Here is a 17797-nt window from a genome sequence, read left to right as displayed (position 1 = left end):
TGATTTATCATAAAATATTCATTTATTAATTCTCATTATATCAATGATGTGATACACAATAAAAAAACATATTTAATTTTTAACATCAATCTTTTTCTTTTCTTTTCTTTCTTCCTATCACCTTGAAGGAATCTGAAGTGAATATATATGCAGATATTCTACCGCAATGACAGATTAAAAAATTTAACAATGGAGATCTAACATTTTATTTTCTTTTAAAATAATAGATATGTAATTTTTTTTAATTTTTTTAACACGTTAAACTAAATTTAATCATATTTTTTGTAATATGGGAGCTTAGTGCATCCATCGATATGAATTCTGGATGACAAGGCAATAATATATATTAAAAAGTTAAATATTACAGAAAACAGCGTACAATGTTATTCCAGTGACTGCTATCTTCAATACTGCCTGCTGCATGCACTTGAAGAAACCTCATGAATATCATTGCTCCTACTTGAAGAAGATGATGATGACTCGGCTATTATGCCATCGTTTTCTCTCATGCAATCAAACAAGTTTGACTTCATTTTATTGCAAAAACTCTGCATAATCTCCTCGTCCTCACTACTCTTACTTGTTTTCTTCAAAAATACGTGGCACAGAACCCACTTTTCCATCTCGTGATTCAAATAATTCTGGTTGTTTGCATGTAGAGAGTCGTTTGATAGAGTAAGTAGGCGATATTCGTGCATGATCCAATTAGTTCTTGATCCATGTGGAGGCTTCCCCATGTGGAAAACTAGGGTTTTTCTCATCCCTCCTACTTCATTTCTCCTTGATATGATTTGCTTATCGGAACCGGTTGCCTTCCAATATCCCGAAACAGTCGCTCGGTTTATACGGTTCCCGGTTCGATACTTCGCTTCCTTCGTGCTGAAAAAATACCTCTCGTCCTCCATCTCGCCTACAGAAGAAAATCTTTTACATTATTTCGATCCTTCATTTTTTTCCTAAAGTATACACAGATATATTCATATTGGTGACCTCTTATCGACGTGCATACAAGAATAGAAAATAAACATTTCTGACTCGAGTGTAGGTGTCGATGCGTCACGAATATATTTAATAACCCTCCATAGATAATGCATGCAAAGCTAGAAAGAGCTTACCAGGCAGATCCCAGGGATCAAAGTTGCAGGCATTGAGGTCAGGCATGATGGAAGCAGGCAAAGGATAGGAGAAGACCTTGCATTTCAAGTACTGAAACACCAGCTCTTCGTCGGTCGGCTGGAATCGGAACCCCGGCGGCAATTTTTCAGCCATTCAGCGTCAGATTGTTCATATCCCTCTTTAAGTCAATTAGTACCCCTAAATCTTCCCTTTCTTCTGCTGCAAGCAGTGTCAAGCAATGTCCATTGAAAGTTGAAAGCATTTATAGGCCAAAAAGATGAAGGATAACACATCAATGGTCCCTCTATGATCGTTAAAGTTTATCGAATCAAATTAACCCATAAATCAATTTTCTTGACTTTTGTCAATAATGTAGAATAAAACTATAGTTCATCCAGTGTTTTTATGGAAGATTTCTAACGTGTTGGTCCCTTCTATAAATTTTATAGCATGGTCCCTAATTTTGTTTAAATTAATTTATCATTTAAGTATTATATAATAAATATGAATAGAATATATAAAATTCTTATTTGATACAATAATAATTAAATTTTTAATTTTAATCTATGGTCATATGTTTTTATGCATCTAATATTTACTTTTATATATATATATATATATATATATATATAAGAGTATAGAAAGATTCTTAATGTGTAAGTTTCTTTAATTTTAATCTCCCCATTTACTCTACTTTAAGAGGGGCTTTAAGTCGGTCAAAGCTTTATCTACCTTTTGTTGTAAATAAGAACTTATCAACATTTTATTTTAGCTCTTCAACTTTTATGGGATGGCCAAATTTTAAATAATTTTGTGGTAAACTATATATTTAATACGTAAATTATCAGTTTTGACCTATTTTAACACCCAAAATTTTAATTTTTTTAAAATCATGTCTAATGTTTAGTTTTTATTTCATTTTAATACTCTGTCGTTAAAAACTTGACGCGCTTAGTGCCTTAACTATCAATTTTGGTCTGTTTTAGTACCAAGACTTTAATTTTTTTCAAAACTCAACATTAAATTTTGAACGAGTACTGAAATAAAATAAAAATTAAACTTTATGTATGATTTTGAAAAAATTGAAAGTTTAGGTACTAAAAATGATAGTTTAAGTACTAAATGTGTAATTTACCCTAATTTGATTTTCGAAAAATTGATGTCTTTGGTTTGAGGATAAGTTAAGTTTGAGAAAAATAAACCAACCAAAAAAAAGGCTATTGCTTTTGTTTTAAATTTCAAGAAAAAATAATAAAAAGATGTTTGCTTTTAAGTCCTCCATGAAAGAGACATTGGTGTTTTGTGCTTTTCTTCACAACGAAGTTCACCTTTGCTCTTTCCACGCAACGTCGATTCAGAGATCAGAAAACCCGGCTCCTAGATGTAGTATTTTATAGTATTACATTATTAATATTTATTTGTTTTTAATAAAATATTTAATAAAGCTACGTACCATTCATTGATCTGGCGTAATCTGACTAATTAATTTATTTGTTATTCTTAAGTGACTTCTGTAATAAAAGAATATTTGTTACTCTTAAGGATCTGAATTCGAGCACCATAAATATCAGAAATGTGAACTTTCAATGTCAAAAGATTTAGAGTCATATTTAAATAGAAATTACATTATTTACCTCAGATTAATCAAAAAAATTGAACTTAGTTATCTTATTATGACAAATATGTATTCATATTGAGCAACTCTTAATTCGAGCATTAAAATGTCAGGAGTGTAAGTTTTTATTATCAAAAACTTAATAATTATTTTTAACATATAATGTCAGGATGGCTGCTCGTAGGGTTGATGCTTTATTGCTCACTGACTCTAACGTAGGAGGTGGCTTTTGTACTCACTGTCTTCAGTCGTTTAGAACTATAAGTCTAACTATGATGTATCTTATTATTGAGTTTTCATCTTTTTAATGCCTGAAGGACATAGCACTAAGAGTGATTGCTCGGGAGCTAGTCTGGAGGAGACACCAGTTTCCAAGGTGATGACTAGGAATCCTGTATTTGTTCTTTCCGACTCTCTTGCTGTGGAGGCACTCCAGAAGATGGTGCAAGGTTGGCCTTTTGTTATTGACAACCACCCTTCCATGTAATGTACTTCCTTATAGCTTATCATCTAATGTTGTTCTGATTTCATTACAAACAGGAAAATTTAGACAACTGCCTGTTGTAAAGAATGGGGAAGCCATTGCTGTACTTGATATAGCTAAGTGTTTGTTTGATGCTATTGCTTGAATGGAAAGGGCAGCCGAGAAAGGAAAAGCCATTGTTGCAGCTGTTGAGGGTGTATAAAAAAAATTGGGGAACATCTTTATCTGGTTGGTGGATTGATGGAGTTTTTTTCTTGCAATCTTATGGGGTGATATGATGCAGGCCAGAGTACATTCATTGAGACACTTCGGGAGCGTATGTTCAGGCCGTTACTGTCAACGATTATTACAGACAATCCGACGTAGGTAATACTTTCTCTCTTTACATATCTGCTAATGTTGTTCTGTTCACACATGATATTATGAGTAGCTTTGCCTAACGTGATGCCCATCTGTCAGGCTTGTAACGGTTTCACCTGATGACACAGTTTTAGCCACTGCAAAAAAGATGCTCGAATCTCAATTTAACTCTGCAGTTGTGACAGTCGACAAAAAACCACGAGGGATTATTGTAAAGTCAAGGACGGTGGGCACTGCCTAAATTTCTAAATGAAATTAACAAATTCAAATGTAGGCAGGGTAGGCACCGAATAATGCAAAATTTCAATGGGTTGGCAGATCATTTGTTGAAAATAATAATGGATAAATCACATTTAGACATTGTATTTTAGGGTAATTACAAGGTTAGTCCCTAAGTTTCAACTATAAATACTCTAGCTCATTTAGCTTCAAAACCATCCCAAAATCTTCCAGTTCTCTCTCAAGTGTGTTTTGTAAACGCCTGTAATTTTTCTCTTTAGTAAAAGATCTGCAGTAGTCCGGAGACGTAAGCACAATTGGCTAAACTCCGTTATCAATTTTTCGGGTATTATTTTTCCGCTTTTATTTTGTATTCTCACTAATCTGATTATAGGGAAATTACTTGTACTCGGTTTATTTCCTAACAACTGGTAATCAAAGCTTTTGGGTTATTTTGTCAATTTTTTACGAGGTTACTATTCATTACTATTCACGTGAATAGTAAATTTCGTGAATAGTGAAATTTTATCGGCGATACTAATTTATCGACGGAGGTGTTATAATACACAATGGTTCGCACAAATTGTCAGAAACGATCCGAAGAAGCCAGATTCGAGTGGGAGCGATGACTGCAGACGAAGGGAAAGTGAAAATTGAAAAGTTCGATGGTGTGGACTTTGGCTTTTGGAAGATGCAGATCGAAGATTTTCTGTACCAGAAAAATCTATATCAACCCCTCTCAGGTAAGCAACCAGAGGGTATGAAGAATGAAAATTGGGCTCTTCTCGACCGACAAGCCCTCGGAGTTATCCGACTGACGTTATCCCGAAATGTTGCTTTCAACATAGCAAAGGAAAAGACCACGGCGGGTCTTATGGCGGCTCTCTCCAGTATGTATGAGAAGCCATCGGCCTCAAATAAAGTTCATTTGATGAGGCGATTATTCAATTTGCGGATGACGGAAGGGGCATCAGTGGCTCAACACCTGAATGAACTCAACACATTCACAACCCAGTTGAGTTCCGTGGAAATTGAATTCGATGATGAAGTTCGAGCTTTAATTCTCTTATCATCTCTACCAGACAGTTGGAATGCTACTGTTACAACAGTTAGCAGCTCATCGGGGAATAGTAAATTGAAATTCGACGATGTTCGGGATCTGGTACTGAGCGAAGAAATTCGACGGAGAGAATTGGGTGAAGCATCAACCTCCTCAGCCTTGCACACGGAGTCCAGAGGGAGAACTTCAGAAAGAAATTCAAATCATGACAGATCGAAATCCAGACGGGGAAAATCCACAACGGGAAAGAAAGATTTTACATGTTATAATTGTGGCAAGAAGGGTCAATTTAAAAGAGATTGACGAGCACTGAAGAAAAATACCGGCGCACAGGAATCTGCCAACATGACAGAGGAGACAGGTGATGCCATGATTCTAAGCGTCAACAATTTGATTGAATCATGGATCTTGGATTCAGGGGCATCTTTCCACTCTACCCCATGCCGAGAAATCATGGAAAATTATGTCAGTGGTGATTTTGGCAAGGTTCATCTAGCTGATGATGAAACCTTAAAGATCGTCGGAAAAGGAGACATCCGACTAAAGTTGCCAAACCAAACCACCTGGACGCTGAAAGGAGTGAGACATATTCCTGGCCTCAAAAGAAATCTGATTTCTGTTGGACAGCTTGATGAAGAAGGATATAGTACAACTTTTTCAGGCTGTGAATGGAAGATTACCTAAAGAGCACTCGTCATTGCTCGTGGTAAGAAGACTGGTAGTCTCTATGTAACCTCAAATTTAGAGAATATCATTGCAGTAGCAGATGCTGATGGAAAATCAAACCTATGGCACCAAAGGCTTGGCCATATGAGCGAGAAAGGAATGAAGATACTTCTATAAAAAGGGAAGCTGCCAGATCTAAAGAATGTAGATGTCGGACTATGCGAGGATTGCATCTTTGGCAAACAAAAGAAAGTCAGCTTTACAAAGATTGGCAAGACTCCCAAGGCAGAAAGGTTAGAATTGGTTCATACTGATGTATGGGGACCATCCCCAGTTCCATCTCTTGCAGGCTCACTATATTATGTCACCTTCATCGATGATTCAATAAGGAAGGTATGGGTTTATTTTCTGAAGAAGAAATCAGAAGTCTTTGATATCTTCAGAAAATGGAAGGCCATGGTTGAAAATGAGACTGGTTTGAAAGTCAAACGATTGAGGTCTGATAATGGAGGAGAATACAGAGACAATAGATTCAGAGATTTCTGCGCAAACAATGTGATCAAGATGGAGACAACAGTTCCCATAACACCGCAGCAGAATGGCGTAGCAGAGCGCATGAACAGAACTCTGAATGAACGTGCCAGAAGCATGAGGATACATGCCAGATTGCCCAAATTGCTATGGGCTGAAGCTATCAACACTGCAGCTTACCTGATCAACCGTGGGCCCTCAGTTCCCTTGGATGGCGGAATACCAGAGGAAGCTTGGAGCAAGAAAGAAATAAACCTTTCATACTATTTCTTATGTACACATAAACTCTGCTGAAAGAAGTAAACTTGATGCCAAGTCTAACAAATGTGTCTTTGTTGGTTACGGTGGTGATGAGTTCGGTTACCGATTTTGGGACTATGAAAATCGGAAGATCATCAGAAGCAGAGACATCATTTTCAATGAGAATGTGATGTACAAAGACAGGTCAACCATAGAATCAAGTAGCTCCAATACCGAAGCTGAAACAAAGGAATTTGCTGAGTTCGAGGAGATTTCTGGAAATGATGTTCAGATCAATCCTGAAGCAGTTCAAGAAGAACCACGTACACCAGAACTGAGACGCTCCTCCAGAATTCCTAAACCAACCCAACGGTATTCTCCTTCTTTGCACTACTTGTTGTTGACTGACAATGGTGAACCAGAGTGCTATAATGAAGCAATGTCAAATCAAACGTGGGAATTAGCTGAATTACCACTAGGCAAGAAAGCGCTCCACAACAAGTGGATTTACAGGATCAAAGAAGAACACGATGGGAGCAAACGCTACAAAGCAAGATTGGTTGTCAAAGGTTTTCAACAAAAGGAAGGTATTGACTACAATGAAATTTTCTCTCCAGTTGTAAAATTGTCTACAATCAGACTGGTGTTGAAAATTGTAGCTGCAGAAAATTTACATCTTGAGTAGTTAGATGTAAAGACAGCTTTTCTTCATGGTGATTTGGAGGAAGAAATCTATATGAGGCAGCCAGAAGGCTTCATAGAGGCAGGAAACAAAAACCTGGTATGCAAGTTGAAGAAGAGCTTGTATGGTTTAAAACAAGCTCCTAGACAGTGGTACAAGAAGTTCGATAGCTTCATGGGTAGCAATGGTTTTACCAGATGCCAAGCAGATCATTGTTGCTACATCAAGAGGTTCGACAACAGCTTCATTATTTTATTATTATACGTTGATGACATGCTCGTTGCAGGCTCAGATATGCAAGATATTATAAACTTGCAGCAAAAATTGTCGAAGCAGTTTGCTATGAAAGATCTGGGCGTTGCAAAGCAGATTCTTGGGATGAGGATCAAAAGAGACACAAAGTCGGGGACTTTGATGTTATCACAGGATGAGTACATCAACAAAGTACTCTCCAGGTTCAACATGCAAGATGCTAAACCAGTAAGTACACCTTTAGGTGTTCATTTCATACTCTCCAAAGACCAATCACCAAAGACGGAGGAAGAAGAACGTGCACACATGGTGAATGTGTCGTATGCCTCAGTAATTGGAAGTCTGATGTATGCTATGGTTTGTACCAGACCAGATATTGCTCATGCAGTGGGAGCTGTTAGCAGGTACATTAATAATCCGGGCTCATGCAGTGGGAGCTGTTAGCAGGTACATTAATAATCCGGGCAAGGTACACTGGGAAGCAGTCAAATGGATCCTCAGATATCTGCGGGGTACCACAAACAAAGCACTTTGTTTCAAAGGTGGAGATACGATACTGACAGGCTATTTAGATGCTGACTTAGCCGGAAATGTTGACATCAAAAGGAGCACTACAGGGTATGTCTATACTCTAGGAGGTACTGCAGTGAGTTGGGTTTCTCAACTACAGAAGATAGTTGCTCTCTCCATAACCGAAGCAGAATATGTCGCTGTTACGGAAGCCAGCAAGGAGATGGTTTGGCTCCAAAGTTTCTTGGAAGAGTTAGGCAAGATACAAGAAAACAATGTATTATATTGCGACAGTCAAAGTGCTATCCATCTAGCAAAAAATCCGTCTTTTCATTCCAGAACGAAGCACATACAATTGAGATATCATTTTATTCGGTCTCTTCTGGAAGATGGATTTTGAAACTTGAAAAGATTAATGGAGCTCAAAATCCGGCAGACATGTTGACAAAGACGGTGACCACGGAAAAACTGAAGTTGAGTTCAGCTTCAGTTGGCATGCTAGAATAACAAGACCAGAAATGCTGCTGTATTGATCAAGGTGTGAAGACAGATTAAAATCAATATTCAAGTGGGAGATTGTAAAGTCAAGGACGGTGGGCACTGCCTAAATTTCTAAATGAAATTAACAAATTCAAATGTAGGCAGGGTAGGCACCGAATGGTGCAAAATTTCAATGGGTTGGTAGATCATTTGTTGAAAATAATAATGGATAAATCACATTTAGACATTGTATTTTAGGGTAATTACAAGATTAGTCCCTAAGTTTCAACTATAAATACCCTAGCTCATTTAGCTTCAAAACCATCCCAAAATCTTCCAGTTCTCTCTCAAGTGTGTTTTGTAAACACCTGTAATTTTTCTCTTTAGTAAAAGATCTGTAGCAGTCCGGAGACGTAAGCACAATTGGCTGAACTCCGTTATCAATTTTTCGGGTATTATTTTTCCGCTTTTATTTTGTATTCTCACTAATCTGGTTATAGGGAAATTACTTGTACTCGGTTTATTTCCTAACAATTATAACGTGAGTCTATTATGAATCAAATCGTATTTCAATATTGTTCGCTACATAGCAGAGGGAGGGAAGGAAGGAAGGAGTATTATACTAATCTGTTTTGTTATTTTTACTTGTTGCAGTTGTCATTGGCATATCCTGTATTCTAACTTATGCCTTTGAATTTCTGACAGTTCGAAGGATATATTGATGCGGGTAATAGTGCAAAATCTGCCTCAGGAGACTACTACCGTACAGACAGTAAATTTTGCCTTGATCCATTTTATGTTCCCATGTCAGCAGTATTTTATTCTCATGACTTGGTCGTATGCACACTAGTAGCAACTTATCAGTTTTTAACCTATATAATGAGTGTAATGTTGAGTTCTAGTCATTTTACTTTGATTTCCTGGATAGGTCATGACTCCCAACACAGAATGTGCAACAGTTGACACCAATTGTTGATGCTTTGCATACCATGCATGATGGGAAATTTTTACACCTTCCTATGGTAGATAGAGGTGATATGAATTGCTACCTTGCAAGAATATATATGTTGTATGTCCATCAAACTAGTTCTTAATAAGTTTCTATGGTCGGATGCAGATGGAGAGTGCTGCCGCGGTTGCCACAATAAGTCAAGTCAGTATTGTTCCAAGACTGGTGATTTTGTAGATGGATTTGAGAATCAAAGAAGAATATGGTTATTTTATCCTATTTCCTTTGCAATTCATGGTTTTTTAATGGTCTTGGTGTCTTCTTCAATAACTAGGTCGGTATTGCCTCTGGAATCAATAATGAGACTTCCACGACGATGATGCAAAGGTTTTGGGATTCTGCATTGGCCTTACCACCCAATGAAGTCGATGATGACGCTCAAAGGTTTCCTATATTGATGTTCCTCTTGATATAGTTGTGATTTTTGCTGTTACCGTTACTAAGTGATAGTGATGTCTCGGTGATAATTCTTTGAAGCTGGCTTCTGAAGTAGCTGAGACAGGGAGAATTCTTCCCTATCATTCTACCAGTTTGCCAAATACATTCGGTTTCAAATACAAGACAAAAGGGGTCGAATGCATAGATTCTTTTGTGGTATGTACTGTTCATGAATCTTATAATGACACTAGCACCAAGAATTGATCTTTCACCTTTTTTGATTCAAGTTCTAATCTATGATTAATATCCGTGTGATTAACAATTGGTTAGTGGTGCATGGTGCTCCGTTGAAAACAATATTCGAGCGGGCATACGGGCCCTTTTCCGCCTTTCTGGAGCATGATGCTCGGTAGATAGTAGAGGAGGGACCTTATCCTTCATCAACAACCTGCATTTATACCTCTTTTATGTCCAGGAAAATCGTATATTAATAGGTGGTTTGCTTACTGTTTCACAATGCAGATACGCGAAGTATGACAGATCTAAAACTGCAATCCTTCATAGACTGGAGGATGACATAGACAGGAACAGGGTGCCTCAAATTCTGGCAAGCCTTTGGCAAAAAATTACTAGTTTAATAATGAAGATGAAGACGATGTGTGTCAAATATGTATGTTTTGATAATTGGTGGGCATATTATGCAGTATGAAGATGAAGACCATGACAAAGTTGTCCTGACATCGGACAGTGATCTCGCAGCCGCTGTTGAGCATGCAAAATTAGTCGGTTGGAAGGTATGACTGAACTGTCCTTTTATGAATAGAAATCCGATATAGCATTTTACGGTGGAATTCACCGTTACTCTGAATCTATGTTCCTCCCGTAGTAATGTTTGAAGGATCTTCTAATTACACGATCAGTCGGAATTCCTAACAACCAGATATTATGTCCACTATATCGCCTCGAAGGGGAGGTCGAGCTGGGTGTAAAGTGATGCTAAGGTGAATTGAATCAACCTCTCTACACCCTGCTCGAACTTCCCCTCCGACATTACACGGTAGTACCGTTCCGAGAATATAATACCTAGTCATTGGTGGTGAAATTCCTCAACAATAACAACTTCATTCAACTCAATTAACTAAAATCTGGTTGATGATTTTTTGCAGGGTTTAAGGTTGCATTTAGATTATTCCGGAAAACAAAACCATCGAAGGGGTTCGGGTTCAGGAACTTGGATTATGCTCAATCTGAGGCGTGGACTGCCGCGTACAGTGCGGTGGCAGCCGGGGCTGCTGTTGTTGCTGGGCTGGGGTATGTCATACTTGAAGAAAGCCGTAACGAGCGTTGTTAGAAACTTCCCAATCATAAAATGGCTCAAGGCATTTCTTGTGCTTGATTTCTTCCCTAATTTATTAGGCCAACATACAATAGCATAGAGATGAACAAGTCCTTTCGTTTTCTGGGTTCTTCTTTGCTGCCTGCATAATTTAGGACATTGGACTCAAAACTGCGGTCTTCTCCCACGGTTTTACCTCTGAAAATTTTGACACTTGTTGAAGGGTGAAATCACCTTTTGCATGGAAAATAAACAGAGTTGCATTTCATGAAATTAGTTTTGAGATTTCACTGAAAACAAAATATTATTGGAATTCATAAATCGGAACCAATCATTCATTCTTCATTGTAGAATGTGAAGGAAAAGCAAGAGGGGGCGAAGTCTAAAACGCCCAAATTTGTTCAAAAGTTTTCCACCGTCGGCTGGTGGTTGGTTTACTTTTTTCTCACTTAAAAGCCTGATTTCGGGGCGTTTGATGTGAATGCTCTACAATTCCTTTTGGGCAAAGTTCACAAAATGATCCTCGTATATATGGTGTTACTTTGTTGAATATCTCGACTATTAAAAGTTATAAAATGATTATCTGATTATTCATATGTTCTAAACTTATCATTTTTCATTAAAAATTGGCGTTCGTTTAAGCAACGAGTTAACATTCAACTTGGACTACAATCAATTTTTAATAGAAAAGAACGAGTTTGGAACTCATGAATAGTTGGATGACCATTTTATAACTTTTAATAGTCGAAGAACTCAATAAAGATTCTATATTTAGATGATCATTTTGAATAGTGGATGACCATTTTATAACTTTTAATAGTCGAAGAACTCAATAAAGATTCTATATTTAGATGATCATTTTGTAACTTTAATAGTCGAATGACTTAATAAAATATTATCCTATAGTTGAAGGACTACTTGTGTATTTTACCCATTTCTTTTTCAATTCCTTCAACTCTTTTTTTTGACAAAAGTCAGTCATTCCCACCTTCCTCATCTTGTAAGGGATTCTGATATCAAATTTTATCATATCTCACTCAACGAGTTAACATTCAACTTGGACTACAATCAATTTTTAATAGAAAAGAACGAGTTTGGAACTCATGAATAGTTGGATGATCATTTTGTAACTTTTAATAGTCGATGAACTCAATAAAGATTCTATATTTAGATGATCATTTTGTAACTTTAATAGTCGAATGACTTAATAAAATATTATCCTATAGTTGAGAGACTACTTGTGTATTTTACCCATTTCTTTTTCAATTCCTTCAACTCTCTTTTTGGACAAAAGTCGGTCATTCCCACATTCCTCATCCTGTAAGCCAAGAATTGATGCCATTCTTACCCATATGTAAATTTAAAACATAATTACTTTTTTTTTAGCTGACCTTATTCCCATATGTAATGGGTTAAGAGGGAGGTAGGGTAGTAGGCTGCCCCTAACGTCAGGTTGAGAGCAGTTTCCGTGGAAGACCTCCGTTATGAATTGCCCTCAATGAGACTCGATCCCACGACCACATGGTTAAGAACCTTGCACTCTACCAACTGAGCTAGACTGACAATTCTTATCATTTTTACTTTAAGTTTGAAAAACAATAAATAGATAAAAACTAAAATAAATAAATTAAATATTTTAATTTTACATCATTGAATTTTGATTTCAATTATTTTTTTAAAAAAATTACATAATACAATTTTATTTATTTATTTCATTAAAGAACTCGAATCAAATCGAATATAATGGCTACATTAGTTTCGGAAATTTTCAAAATGTTAGACATATCCTTTGTGTGTGATAAAACGAGCTTTTGATTTATAAAATTGAGTAAGCTCTATTAGGTTCGTCACGAGTAGGAAGAATGATGGACCATATTCAGCCTTTGATCATGACAACTTAGTAGCAGGAATTGCACCCGTGACCAATGTTGATCACATAAAATCAAAATTACTTACTTCACAGTTTGGAGAAGATTATAAAATGCTTCACGTGCATCTCACTTCAGAAGTATTAATTTTTCTTTTACTCGGTTCTATGGTTTCGTCTTAATTAATCCAACTTGATTCTCATCACTCATCTAATTTTGATGGATGGGTTTCTTAGTGGAGATTTTATACGTACATAAGAACTCGAACCCAAAACTTTACTTAAATAATATCAAACTGTTGGTCATTTTTACTTTCTTCTAAACCCTAAACTAAACCACTCTTAATCTTGATTATTGGTTAATTAATAGTGCTCGCCTCATCCCATCATTTCATGCTCGGTTAGTGGAAGGATAAAGTTGAGTCATTGTCCCGTATAAAGCCAAAGATGACTCAACTTTCCACCGTAGATAATATAAATAAATTAGATTAAAGTAAGAGCTTCCTTTTGTTTTAGTTTTAAAATAGAGATTATGGCTGTCTAAATTAAATATACTTTGAATTTTTTTTTAATAATTTTATTTAAATTTATTTGAACTCGTAGTATTTTAAATTTTAAAATAATAAAATCAGTTGAACTAATAATTATTCTCTAATTAATTTAATTTTTAAAATTTAAAAAATATTAATAAAAAATAAATAATTACCATACTTCTCTTGTACAATCCGGATTTTATCTTTTGGATGTGTTGTATTTTTCTTTATAGAATTCATTGATTTTATTATAAAAAAATATCTCAAATTACAATTGAGATTTACAATTATAATAATAAATTAAGTAAAATAATTATAATATTTTTAAAAAATTGTTAACATAAAATTAATAATTTAAGATCACACGAAAGCCATACAAGGAACGATTAAAAAATCTAATCAATACTTGAACAATGATTGATACAAACAGATCTGATCGCATCAGCAAACGAACTACAAAAGATGATCAAACTATTGAAAGATCACTGACAAAACAACAAATCAGAGTCGAGCGACATAAAAAAATTATCCGCAAACGGAAATCAAATATCAAAATCTAATCTGATGGTCCAAAATAGGGAATATCAACATGATAATAGATAAACGTTATCTTAATAAATCGTTGCGATGTCGAATCAATCTTTAAAAAAGACAAATAAAAAAAAAAGGCCAAATGACAATTCCTTTATCATTATACAATTTACTTTAGAAAATTAAATTAAAAATAAATTTTATTTTTAACTATTATATTATATTATTTTATTTTAATTAATTAATTATAAATGACAGACACGACGTTACTATTTCCGATCTTGCAACCTGAGAAAACTAAGGCAGCTTCCATGGAGGAAACTGAAAGATGATGAGTTGGAAACCGAGTGAAACACAGTAAAGAATCTTTATGAATTCAATACAACACTAAAATAAAATCCAACTCACTTACCAATTAACCTTCTAATTCACTTAAAAAAAACAAATAAAAAATGTAATACAAGAAAACTTCATAAATAAAAATGTCAATTTCTTTGCCACTTTGTTGCTTTTCCCTTTGAAAAAAAACAATCACTTCCTTTCCTTTTCCTTCTCTGTGGGTCTGTCTTCTTCTCTTTTCTCTACACTGGAAGTTTTATAAAGGCAAAAAAACACAGATTTTATGCAAATAATCCAGTGAATTCCCAGTCAAGTTTTCACTTATGATTGTTCTTGTTCAAAGTTTTAGAAGTTATTGTTCAAAGCTTTAAAAGGCAAAGGATAGCTCCCAATCCACCGAGTTATCAAATCCAATGGCTTCGTTTTCCTTCATTTTCTCGCTGTTTCTCACTGGTTCATGTCTTTTCACGCCATTGGGAGCTCAGCAGCAATCACCCATTAAGACCATAGTGGTGCTGGTGATGGAAAACAGATCCTTCGATCACATGCTCGGCTGGATGAAGAAACACATCAACCCATCAATCAATGGCGTGACCGGATCCGAATGCAACCCGGTTTCAACCCAAAACCCGAACCCACAGTCCATTTGCTTCACCGACGATGCCGAATTCGTGGATCCGGATCCCGGTCACTCTTTCGAAGCCGTCGAACATCAGGTATTCGGCTCTTCCACCATTCCTTCCATGACCGGCTTTGTCGAACAAGCATTGTCCATGTCCCCGAACCTATCGGAAACCGTCATGAAAGGCTTCAAACCGGAGTCGGTGCCGGTTTACGCTGCTCTGGTGAAGGAATTCGCGGTGTTCGACCGGTGGTTCTCTTCGATCCCCGGTCCAACACAACCGAATAGACTGTTCGCCTATTCGGCCACTTCCCATGGTTCGACCTGCCATGTTAAGAAACAGTTAGCTCATGGCTACCCGCAAAAAACGATCTTCGAATCACTCCATGAGAATGGCAAGAACTTTGGGGTTTATTTCCAGAACATCCCCACAACTTTGTTTTACAGGAACCTGAGGAAATTGAAGTACGTTTTCAAGTTCCATCAATATAACTTGAAGTTCAAGAAAGATGCAAGGGAAGGTAAGCTTCCGAGCTTGACGGTGATCGAGCCGAGTTATTTCGATCTCAAGGGAATGCCGGCGAATGACGATCACCCGTCCCATGATGTTGCTAATGGCCAGAAGCTTGTGAAGGAGGTGTACGAGACATTGAGGGCCAGCCCTCAATGGAACCAGACACTTTTGGTCATTACTTATGATGAACATGGTGGATTCTACGACCATGTGAAGACTCCCTATGTTAATGTCCCCAACCCGGATGGAAACACTGGCCCCGCACCTTCTTTCTTCAAGTTCGACCGGCTCGGTGTTCGTGTGCCGACGATCATGGTCTCTCCTTGGATCAAGAAAGGCACCGGTAAAGTCCGATTCGCATGTATAATCAATTGATAATCTTTTACACTAGAATGTTAAAGTATTCTCCTAATTGGCTGGCTGAATTTTGTGGTGTTGCAGTGATTAGTGGTCCAAAAGGACCTTTTCCAAACTCTGAATATGAGCACTCATCAATCCCTGCAACAATAAAGAAAATGTTCAATCTCTCGTCCAATTTCTTGACTCACAGAGATGCTTGGGCCGGAACTTTCGAGAACGTTGTCAGGGAATTAACCTCTCCCAGAACTGATTGCCCAGGTAAAACAGATACATATGCGTATGCTTATTTGAAAAGTGCAAACAACACTAATTTTACTAATAAGATCATCAAAGTTGCAACAATAAAGAAAATGTTCAATCTCTCGTCCAATTTCTTGACTCACAGAGATGCTTGGGCCGGAACTTTCGAGAACGTTGTCAGGGAATTAACCTCTCCCAGAACTGATTGCCCAGGTAAAACAGATACATATGCGTATGCTTATTTGAAAAGTGCAAACAACACTAATTTTACTAATAAGATCATCAAAGTTGTATCATCCATGCATGAAGAACGGGAAAAAATATTTATTAGCAGTAATTTGTTTTCATCCGAAATAATTGCAGAGACATTACCAGAAGTAGCTCCCTTGAGGACAACGGAAGCAAAAGAGAACGCCGGTCTCTCCGAATTTCAGAGTGAGGTTGTTCAACTAGCCTCCGTTCTTAACGGTGACCACTTCTTGAGCAGCTTTGCTGACAAGGCAAGTATAGAGATGAGTGTAAAAGAAGCTCACGAGTACGTCAAAGGCACGGTTTCGAGGTTCATAAGAGCAAGCAAAGAGGCCATAAAGTTGGGTGCCGATGAATCCGCCATCGTTGATATGAGGGCATCACTTACAACTCGATCGTCTTCGACCCACAACTAGTTCATCTAAGGGCCTCTATACTCCTTACAGGTTTTAGAAATGTCTAGTAACATGTAATGAAACTAAGTAGTGATTTTTGTGTGAAAGAACCGTTTCTGAATCATGAATGTCTGATCAGTATCTCCATGTGATGAAAATTAACATTGTCAATCTATTATAAGCTCGATGCATTCATTCTCGATTGCAAGCTCCTATAAAATAACCACCAGATTAGCTGCATTTGCAGATACTAAATAATATTGTCTTCTTCATGGATTAAGATTCAAAATTAAACAGCAACTGAAAGAAAATGATCAGCTACAGGCCTCACTGTTAACACTTCCAAGAATAACATGAAACATTCCAAATTTCTATGCTTTCTAAACCAAGATAGAATCACACTAAAACCATTACTTAAAAAGTGAAAACCGCCATATCCAAGGCTTAGGCCGAGTACTTCATCAAGCTCAGCTTCAGAAGGGAACTCCTGTTAGGCTGGGGATCGAATTCGAATCCCAGCAGTTGGCCAAATCAACTCCATTAAAGAGTGGAAGGCGTTACCACTACTGTAAAAAGGAATTTGAGCATTTATTACACTGCACAATACCTTTCTGAGATTCGAGGCTTGGAGTTCTAATTTTTCAAGCTCTGCTTCATCTGCAGGAGAATTTGCAGTAGAACCCGTTTCAAATGTCTTTGAACTATTTAAAGATTAAAAAGAAAAGAAGAGCAGAAAAGGGATCCATATTCCTTGAACTAATAGAAACACATTCAAAATTCATACGAATGAAAAACTAGATAACAATTTTGATTTTTTTTAAAATAAAAACTCTCCTGAATAACAATTTGCAGAGAGTGACTAGTTTGAACAATGAAATCTGGGTTTGTAGTACCTCTTGAAAATTGGGAATAGCCGCATAGCGCGAAATGTTAGTAGTAGTAGAGAGGGCTGTATCTGAAGCTAGAGAATCAAGTCTGTCTCCTAAACCACTCCGACATATCGACACCTTGATGCAATTCGTTTTAGTACTTTATGAAAATTGGGAATGGCGGCAAGCACAGCGCGAAGAGAATCAACATGGTTCTTATACCTCAAGCGATCCTCATCGGGAGCACAATCGCCGCCACCTCCAGTCTTATCATCGTCGCCTAAAATAATCCGGTGGACAGAAAAGGGTAAAATAAAACACACAGCAAAAAGGACACGTC

The 17797-nt window shown here is 36.9% G+C and overlaps 3 protein-coding genes across 3 annotated transcripts; 2 read left to right on the top strand and 1 right to left on the bottom strand.

Moving 5' to 3' along the window:
* Nucleotides 1-394: 394 nt before the first annotated feature.
* Nucleotides 395-1269, bottom strand: LOC120181381 (NAC domain-containing protein 83-like). Its single transcript, XM_039186529.1, has 2 exons — nucleotides 1116-1269; nucleotides 395-910 (listed from the first exon to the last, which is right to left on the bottom strand). Exons 1-2 carry the CDS (start codon nucleotides 1267-1269, stop codon nucleotides 405-407), a joined length of 660 nt encoding a protein of 219 aa, XP_039042460.1. The 3' UTR covers nucleotides 395-404.
* A 2091-nt stretch (nucleotides 1270-3360) lies between these two features.
* LOC120181380 (CBS domain-containing protein CBSCBSPB1-like) lies at nucleotides 3361-11166 on the top strand. Its single transcript, XM_039186528.1, has 12 exons — nucleotides 3361-3409; nucleotides 3499-3577; nucleotides 3675-3801; nucleotides 8921-9052; nucleotides 9163-9237; nucleotides 9333-9389; nucleotides 9499-9608; nucleotides 10125-10209; nucleotides 10307-10396; nucleotides 10501-10585; nucleotides 10769-10913; nucleotides 11094-11166. Exons 1-12 carry the CDS (start codon nucleotides 3361-3363, stop codon nucleotides 11164-11166), a joined length of 1107 nt encoding a protein of 368 aa, XP_039042459.1.
* Nucleotides 11167-14391: 3225 nt separating this feature from the next.
* On the top strand, nucleotides 14392-16741 carry LOC120181472 (non-specific phospholipase C6-like). The gene is made up of 4 exons (XM_039186588.1): nucleotides 14392-15687; nucleotides 15786-15962; nucleotides 16308-16608; nucleotides 16640-16741. Coding segments are annotated over exons 1-4 (1545 nt in total). The 5' UTR covers nucleotides 14392-14621; the 3' UTR covers nucleotides 16641-16741.
* Nucleotides 16742-17797: the final 1056 nt, after the last annotated feature.

The sequence above is a fragment of the Hibiscus syriacus genome, unplaced genomic scaffold, assembly GCF_006381635.1.
Source record: "Hibiscus syriacus cultivar Baekdansim isolate YM2019G1 unplaced genomic scaffold, ASM638163v2 tig00112523_pilon, whole genome shotgun sequence".
NCBI lineage: Eukaryota > Viridiplantae > Streptophyta > Magnoliopsida > Malvales > Malvaceae > Hibiscus > Hibiscus syriacus.
This window is presented reverse-complemented; position numbering and strand designations above follow the sequence as displayed.